The sequence below is a fragment of the Chaetura pelagica genome, unplaced genomic scaffold (assembly GCF_000747805.2).
Source record: "Chaetura pelagica isolate M959 unplaced genomic scaffold, ChaPel_1.0 scaffold159, whole genome shotgun sequence".
NCBI classification, from domain to species: domain Eukaryota; kingdom Metazoa; phylum Chordata; class Aves; order Apodiformes; family Apodidae; genus Chaetura; species Chaetura pelagica.
Window position 1 is genome coordinate 589,437 of NW_009954555.1, and position 8,950 is coordinate 598,386.

General features: G+C 42.1%; 2 protein-coding genes across 2 annotated transcripts; both read right to left on the minus strand.

Moving 5' to 3' along the window:
- Positions 1-1,382: 1,382 nt before the first annotated feature.
- On the minus strand, positions 1,383-5,010 carry LOC104395521 (chromosome unknown open reading frame, human C1orf158). Its single transcript, XM_010005228.1, is given in 6 exon segments — positions 1,383-1,456; positions 1,459-1,662; positions 2,271-2,448; positions 3,305-3,418; positions 4,390-4,517; positions 4,983-5,010. Coding segments are annotated over 6 exon segments (726 nt in total).
- On the minus strand, positions 4,874-7,118 carry LOC104395522 (arylacetamide deacetylase-like 4). Its single transcript, XM_010005229.1, is given in 3 exon segments — positions 4,874-5,941; positions 6,560-6,623; positions 6,827-7,118. Coding segments are annotated over 3 exon segments (1,131 nt in total). The 3' UTR covers positions 4,874-5,166.
- Between the last annotated feature and the right edge of the window lie 1,832 nt (positions 7,119-8,950).

The following is an 8,950-nucleotide window of genomic DNA, read 5'->3' on the forward strand; positions in this document are numbered from 1 at the left end:
TATGGGTGATTTTAAAGATATTTTTCAAGATTTTTTTTTATAACACAGCACCAATAGCTGGCTGTGTTTCAGTAACTACTTTCACCTATTTTGCTTTCAATTTTTTCTATTTGTCTTTGATCTCCTTGGGACTTTGAAGCAAAAAAAACCCCAAAACACCAAACCCACAACGCCATATAATACTTATCTAATCATCAGGGCTCTTGTATCTCTAAAGATTTCATTAACAACGCTGCTTTCTCATTCCTGCAACCAGCTGAAGGTCTGCATACCTCTCCTGCAGATGTTGCAGGATTTCTCACAGATTAGTGAAGAATCCCTTTGCCAGTAGGTGCCACTGGTGCTCTACACACACGCCTGAATTCTCTGTGTCCTTCAGCTGAAAATCTAACCTTGAAAAAGCAAACCTAAATCACAGGGACTGAAATGTTGCAGAGGTAAAATGCTGTACAGACCATGGCCAGAGGCTTGGCCATGCCAAGACTAAGGTATATGCTTTATCTTCTTCCTAACAATAATTACATGATTGCTAATCTTGAGCAAAAGTGATGAAGAGATAAATATGCATTAATTCTAGGTATATTTAATCTAAGCCTTTAACTTGCAGCAAGTTTATTATTGAGCCTCAGACCAATAGCAGCTGAAGTTTGCAAAAATTTCCTCTGGACCAAATGTGATTTAAATGCAGAATTTGCCCATCAGTTTAATAAGAGTTTAGACTTTTGACAGCACATTGCACAGAAGTGGTTCACATACTTTCTCATCTGAGTAAAGCATCAGAGTGACCTACAGATATTTCTTCTGGATTTGCTGATTGGAATTGTAAGGTCAGCTAATGTAGCTCACTTTGCAGCTTATCTGCTGTTAAGTGCCATTCAGTACACAAACCAAGGGCAGTCAAGGTCTGCTTGCTTACTGCACTGGGAGAAACCTTGGTTCACCTTGTCCTTAGGTATGCAGCCATTTCATCTGTTTATTCTTGGATATTTCAGACATATGGAATAACACAGGTTTCTTTTGCTCCTCTTTCTTCAAATAAACATACAGCAGGCTGTGTGAAAATAATAATTAAAAAAAAAAACAACTAAGGACAAAGCAATTAAGATATTCACATGCTTTCATGTTCAATCCCACTCTGTTTTTTTTCTTACTGCAACTGAATAGAAATAAACAGATGAAAATTTTGGTTTAAGTGATTTAATATATCTTCTGACATTTTCCCAGCCACTTTTAGGTCAGACTGTAATCCAGCAACTTGCTCCAAAGAGCAGGCAAGACAGCCTCTCTAACCTAATTCTCACTCCTTCCACATGGAACAGATCATGCTTACGTGTAGGAGCAACAGGCTATATAAAGTAGGACTTAAGATCACCCTAAGCAGTTTACACATAGGTGTCCCCTGCTCTTCTATCTCTCACCAGTTGGCCAATGGCTTGCAGATATTTCTGACCCCCTCATAGTTGAGGATTCTACTAACGTTTTGGGGAAGGTCTCCCTGGTTGGAAATGAAGGTGTGAGTTTGAGCTGCTACATTCAGCGGACGAACAAAAGCAGAATCTGGTGGTCTTTTGTAGGAAATGGTGTAGACACTCTTCATCACTTGTTCTTCCTTGTTCCATTTTTCCATCACGTGCTCATAGAGGCCATAGTTGGTGGGTGGTTCTGAGACAGGAAATTATTAAATGTTAGAAATTATAGACTTAAAAGTTTGGACCCTGTGTTTTTACTGCACAGTTGTCACAGGGAATATCTGTACTATTTTGACAACAGATTAAGGCCAAAACATCTTTTCTGTTCCCAGGGCATGTATGTCTGCCCTCTGGCTGGAAGGGAAGATCACTGATATCAACAGGACAGCAGTATTGGTATAAATGTAAGGAGCCCTGATTCTTCATAGTCTCTCTGGTAGCTATTTTAAAAGTTAGCCAAGCTGCACATGTCACTTAAATTCAGAAACATAATAATACTCTATGAATTCTCCTGCTTCTCACAGCTCCCCTTCTTTTCAGCTGGTCCATTATTGCGTAGGGGAGAGAAATCTCTTCACTGACACTACCCTTCCCTGGTGGTGATTAAGTATTGTTGTATGGATAACATTTCCACTTTATGAGTTAAAAAAAAATAAGCTAGTGGCTGGGTAAGAAACTAGTTAAAAGTCACCACAAGATCCATCTTCAGAATTAAAACAGAAGGAGGTTCCTGCCTCTAAGTGTATATATTGAGCACTGCACCATGTTCCAGCTGTTGGAATTAATAATGCCAAAAACTACCAAGAATGGGGAAATCTGTTTTCTGAGGAACCCAGGAAAGCTTGCGTCCATTCCAGTGGCGGAGGGGAGGCAGCAGGGGGTTGTGTCCATGCCTGTTGTATTTATCCTCATACTCTGAGACTAGATTTCTTCTTCTTGGCTCCCCATGACAGATGAGGGAGTGCTGCAGTGGCAGGGCCTGAAATGAGATGTATGTCAAACCATGCTGGTTGTCTTTGCACAGAGCATTCAGCTGGCTTTGCATGCTCTGGAGTCAGGCTGTACTGCCAGTGATAACACAAAGCTCTATCAGTATTTACATGACTTATCATTTAATCCCTGTAAACAAGGGCATCTCCATTTCAAGTAAAGTAAATTTCCAGTTGAATTAAGCAACTACATCTGTCTGCCATGAGATCTTAGTCTGATTTCAACACATGCATCATGGATTTGCATTAAAGAAGACTGCAAATGACAGCTTGTGCTGCTTAAGTGTTTAATTGCGTGTTAGTATTAGATACACTACCTTCCAACTGTCTGTCAGGAGAGAATGAGAATAATATTAGGGGCTAGAGAGGCACCTTGGAGGAAGGGACATTCTATGGGATGATAGTTGTGGGAAAAGTATTGTTGTGAAAGATCTGGGACTTACTGACGTGCAGTTCATTCCTGTTAAGCAGAGATGTGCTGATGAAAATAATCCTCTTTTACCAACAAGTTCACATCCTACCCCAGGGAATGTCCTGAAGACACAATTCCCAGTCCTAGCTGGTAGTAGCACACTGGATTTCTTCATGTGCCCTGGTCACCCTCTGAGGCAGAGACTGGGAAATATCCAGGGAGTACCAAGAAGTATGTGACAGGCATCCTGCTTCAGTCAGCAGGGGATAGAGGGGAGCTCTGGGTCCTGTAAATTGGCCACAGACCTGAAGTGCCTTCTACTACACATACAGTTTTTTCAGGGTGTAAAATATGATTTAAGTATTAGTCCAAGTTCATTGCTGTTTGAAATGCTGGCGTCCCACAGCTCTCCATTTGACATTTCTTTTACTTACCTCATGCTTTCCCATCATGTATTTCTTTAGTGCTTGGTCTGGAGGCTGCGGTGGGGACCAAGTGAAGTCTGTTTTGTATATGCTGCTGCCGAGTTTCCCACTGTCTTTCATAAACTAGAGAGATAACACAACACTCAGTAGAGCCAAGGCAATCTGACCATCACAGCAGCTTTGTTCCAGTGCTGCTTTCCTCATCTACACATTTAAAATGCACTTGTTTGGAAAGAACACTGTGCTATTTACTTTTTTCTCAGATATTAAAGTCAGCTGCTATAATCAACCATTGTAAAATTCTGGATTGATTCCTTGGTGTAAATAAACTGTACAGCTCTTGAAAAATTATTCATGGTTTGATGTGAAATACTTTCACCTGCCATGTGAACTACCATCTGAAATGGACAAATAAACCCTTTTTGTTTTATCCCTTTGTTCCTACTTCTGCTGCAGCAGCCAACTCTCTACAATATAGTCTAGCATTTTGAGCCATTAAAAAAAAATTTAAAATCCAACAACTAAAGAAAGTAATTTTAGCAGAGTCAGGAGGATTTGCCCTAACAATTCCACTGTTGAACCTACCTGGCATGTTTTGACAGTTAAATGTCTAATGATAAAATATTGCTCTGCTCTCAAGCAGCTCTGCTAGCAAAGCTCTTGTTTATGCAAGCATATTAAACCAATACCCAAATTATTAAAGAGCCTCTGATACTCTTAATAATAAGTATTAACTTCTGGAAGAGCTAACGAAGCTTCTCTTCTGTAATATTGGTATATATTATTAAGCAGTAATAACAGTGTGAAGTGATTGCCATAAAGTGCTAGACCATTTTCAGTTGGGTAATGTTCTGTTTGGTGTGAACTACACAGTGTGACCCATGCTCAGGTGTTGCCTCTATCCCGGCTTAGAGGTGGCAGATCATAAATCAAATGAATTAATGTAGGGCAAGCAAGGTGTTTATCCTTCTCCTTGTTAGTACTCTTCCAAGATGAGCCTGGGCTCTGGTTTATGACTGCAGTAGTACAGTACCTGCACAGCATTGGTTCTGACATGCTCTAATCCTGCTCTCACACTTCCTTCCTGCTCTTACCGTTTTCCTCTGTTCCAGCCAGTTTCCAATGAGAACTCTAGAAGAGTATTTGGGTTGAATTTTCCACCATTCGTCTCCATTTCCTTGCATTCTAATATTATATTTTTTCCTCACCAGCATTACCCTCCCTAGGTGTTGGAGCTATCCTTCAACTTATGCAGGTGAGAGATTATTCAGTGCTCCAGTACTGACACTAGTACAGAAAGGGGCTTCACTCCTGCCAGCCTGAGTGCTGAGACATGAGTAATGTGTGGAACTGCTGGGTCCTAGACCCATTTGTTTGCTGTCCCCATGGTGATGGTCGTGCCAGTAACCACATTCTAGGTTGCATCATATTTACTGTTGAGCAAAAGAGTGGTTCCTGACCCACTGAAGTCTGGTGGCTTTTTCTCTAGTACAGTTCAGAATCAGAGCACAGCGTTGTGATATATGTGACATCCTCCTCTGTCCAAACACACCACATGCACCTGCACAACACACATTCTCTCTTCATAGACACACACTTTATTTCAAACAAGTGGGACAAACCAGGATGTCCATGCAGACTAATGTTCTTCTTTATTGACAGAGCTAAAGAGCTTGCAGCATGGTACAAGCTTGCATAAGGTTTGCATATTCCATGTTCCAACTAATAGCTGGAATGAGGTTCTCATGAGCCTTGTTTTTCGTTGTTAATGGCTGCCCTTGATTGACTACCCATCACCTGATATTAAATATCCTAAAAAGATATTTTCCTAGGTTGAGGCATGAACAGACTCTTTGAATCTAAGATGGTTACTATAAGCCTTTTAGGAAGGTGACAACACTGTCCAACCCCCTTTTCCCAGATGGAAATGAGAAACCACAGTAATCGTATAGGCTTATGATTCCATGGAATCCATCCTCAAGGTGGTACCAGGTCACTCGAACACCGTTGTCCTCCAGTCTCTTCTTGTAAAGCAAGCCATCATCTCTGAGCACATCATACTCACAAGTCAAGATGAAAGACTCAGGCAGCTGGTGAACAACAGCATCTTCAGCCAACAGAGGACACAGGTTGGGCTCGCAGAATCTTTTCACTGTCTCGTAAACTTCTGCTATAAAATCAGTGGGCCTAAGCGGCTTCACACCTCGGACCTTAAATTTTTCAGGGATGTTATCTGGACTCACCCACTTCTTGTACTTCAGCCTCATATCTGGAGGAATATGAGAGCCCTCCAAGACCTCTTGCACATGCAATGCATCCCCATTTAGGTACTGCAAAGCAAAGAAAGCAGCACGTTCTCGGAACAAGAGAGGGACTCCCCGATTCTGATGATAGGATGGTAAATTGAAGTCCAGTGCCTGAAGGCCTGGGTAGATCAAGATCTGGGCACGTAGTTTGGGGAGGTCTGTTCTGCCTGCCAGGGTCTGGCTAACAGCAGCTGCTAGATTGCCCCCAGCACTGTCCCCACAGACAATGACATTGGCAGGATCCACGCCATAGTGCTCGATGTCCTTCATGAAGTGGATGGTGGCATTGAGACAGTCTTCGTACGCAGCAGGGTAGGTGTGCTCAGGAGCTAAGCGGTACCTAGTGCACAAAAAGAGACAAGAGAAGGAAATTTCATTAATATTAACCACAAAATGGTAGCTTACGCTGTCTTCCAGCCCTATAATATTTTGCAGTTAAGCTGTAAACTGTGTATTCAATCACAAGGACTCAGTAAAGTAGGAGTCTTCTGACTAAGAGTCTGGCCAAGACTTCGCACATTTCTTTGTCCTGATGAAAACTCCCTGTGTATTCCTGACATGATAATTTCATTATTTTGTGTCTCTGCCTTCTAGGTGTAAAATGGGAGTAATGCAGTGTGACTGTTCTCTCTTCTACAAATCACAGTTGTTTAGAGCATCTTATTACATGTTCACATGTTCAGCACAAGGAAGATTTTTTTTTACCTAAGTTTTTCATTGGCTTTTATAGGTTTATCTCAGTGTGTCAAATATTGCCATTTGGGTCTTTTCTGAGTATATCAGGGCATGAACAGTTAAGAGCTGTGAAATCTCCATTATCACTGTCTCTTTATGACCTTAAGTGAATTCTACAGAAATTTCTGCAAAAAAAAGACCATCTGCAAAACCAGTGCAGCACTGCTTTGGCACCACAGCAACAATCATCTCCAGTCAACAGAACAGGGTAGGGTTCACTTACTGAACTGATACAACTACTGATTCACTTTCCCTGGATAGGTAGCGACACACTTTTTCATAGGTATCTGGAAAAGAAAGACTTGCATTAGTGCTTTGCCATTGCCCTCATCTGTGAGACAGCTAGAGTATGTTCATTCCAGAAAGGCATGTATTTTTCTTCAGACTCCTTCCCAAATAACATGCTTAAACCTCCTCTTATTTCAATTTTATAAAAAAAGATGAGAATGTTCTTTCTACATTACTGTCATTCCTCTAGCAAATATCTTACCCAGACTTCCAAACACCCAGCCTCCTCCATGGAAGAAGATGATACCTCTCCTTCGCCGATCAGAGGTAGCTTTAGGCTGATAAAACCTCACAGGTACTTTGTTAAACTGCAGATCCTGGATCAAGAGCTTTGGATCCAGCCCTAGTTTCCGTCCCTGTCGCACGTATCGGCCAAAAGTTATTTGACTGCAAAGCCCAGTCTTCTCCAAAATCCTTCCCTGTTAAAGAGAAAAAGAAATGAAGGCTTCTTTTAAAAGTTTTGAGTTAGCCACGGTGTAAAAACTCTGCACCATCCTTACATTGAACTGTATTTGAGGGAAATCTGAAAGAAACACAGAGCTTATGCCCCCTCAGCTTCCCTCCAAAAAAGCAGTAAAATTGTAAAATATGAATACACTACAAAAAGATACAATAGTAACAGCTCAAGAAGTTAAACTACCCTGAGGACTGTTCATGGAGGAGGATAATGGCTATGCAAGCACCTCCCAAACACTCTCTAAATGGCTTCCAATACACTCAGTACTGATGGAAGAGTTATCTGGAATAGTATGTGTAGTCCTTGGTTTTTGCCTTAAATAAACCGAAGGAAAACAATGTGGAAAAGTAACTCCACAGATGTTTTTTCTTTATGGCCCTAAGAAAGTGAGAGATTCCAGGACAGAGTCAGAAAACAGTATTTGTTTCAAGTTGGCCTAGATTAGTTTTGCCAGAAAGTTTTCCCTTTTATCCTACCAGCTAGAATCTGAAGAAACGGATTGAAAAATCAAGGGTTCACGTGCAGCAATTTGATCCCTGCTGTCTGATAAAAACACAGCTCTTTTGATTTGAGAAAAGCCATTTTCCCAAGCTCTCACATCCTACAGACTGTACAAAATTCACTTCCATTACTCAGATCCAGTGCCATTCTAATATCCCATCAGAAATTTTATATAGGCCATCCAAAAGGGCTGTCTTAGAGTAGACATTTTAATCATCAGTGTTGTCCTGCACACTTTTGTGCTCATTCCTGTTTCATTTATACTTGATAAAAACAATGAAATGCCATATATAAACAGCAATAAAAGCTTTTAATAGTTCATAAGTGGATATACTGACATTAATGAACTAGACAATAAAACTCAGTGAATTTGCAAATCTTAAGTGCTGAGTTGTGCTGTGCAGGTTCGTGGCTGCTTTTTATTTGCACAACAGATTGATTGAGCAAAATCAAGAAGCTTCCTTTCCCAATGCTCTTGCAGTGATCTTGCAGGCTAGAATAGAAGTCTGACGTAATAAGGGAACAAGCAAGAATCTAGGAATGAAGCACTGGAATCAAACCATAAAATGTTACAGCTACTGTTAAAGTTCAGTTACTAAACAAGATCCCAATTTTAAACGGCCAATGAGCGGTTTTTATCCGTTCCCATGTCACATCCCAGTGGGATTCAGGAGAGCTGTGTAGCTTTGTCAGTAAATTTCCAGATGTAAAAGGTGCAAGAAACAGCACGGATGAGAACAGGGACTGTGTGACAAAGATGATGTGGCTGAAGGAGTGAAGGACAAAACTGAAGGTTTTAAAAAAAACCCTTAAAGATACAGCAAGTGACAGAGGAAGAGTTGAAGATAGCTCTAATGCCGTTTATGCAATGCTGTAAGAGGGAGCCCAGGGATTAAGTAAAGCAGCCCTAACCGGATTTGGTACCATAAATGTCAGCCCCGGCAGGAGCAGTGGAAGGGCTTTCCTTGTGCAAGGTGACTTCCTCTAAAGCTGAGGGCAGTTATCAGACAAAACACCAACTCAGCTCTGAATTCGAGACTTAAATCAGCACCGCCGTTGGGCAATCTCTGCCAACAAGCCCCAGCGTGCTCCCTCTCATCGTGAAATGGGTTTTGCCCAAGACACGAGCAGCGTCCCGAGTGCGGGTGCTCTCCCCACGCTGCGGAGCCGCAGCATCACATGAGGGCGGCGGGGACACGCGGATCCCAATCCAGGCTCCCTTTTCCCTTGGTTTCCCAGCGCGTTCCGTGGGGCTGGGGCTTGGTCCGGCTGCCCAGCCCGGCCGCGGGGGGACCCCGGCAGAGAGCGGACCTGCCGAACCCCGCACCCCAGCCGGGACTCGGGTGGAAAAACATTCCCCCACCCCCC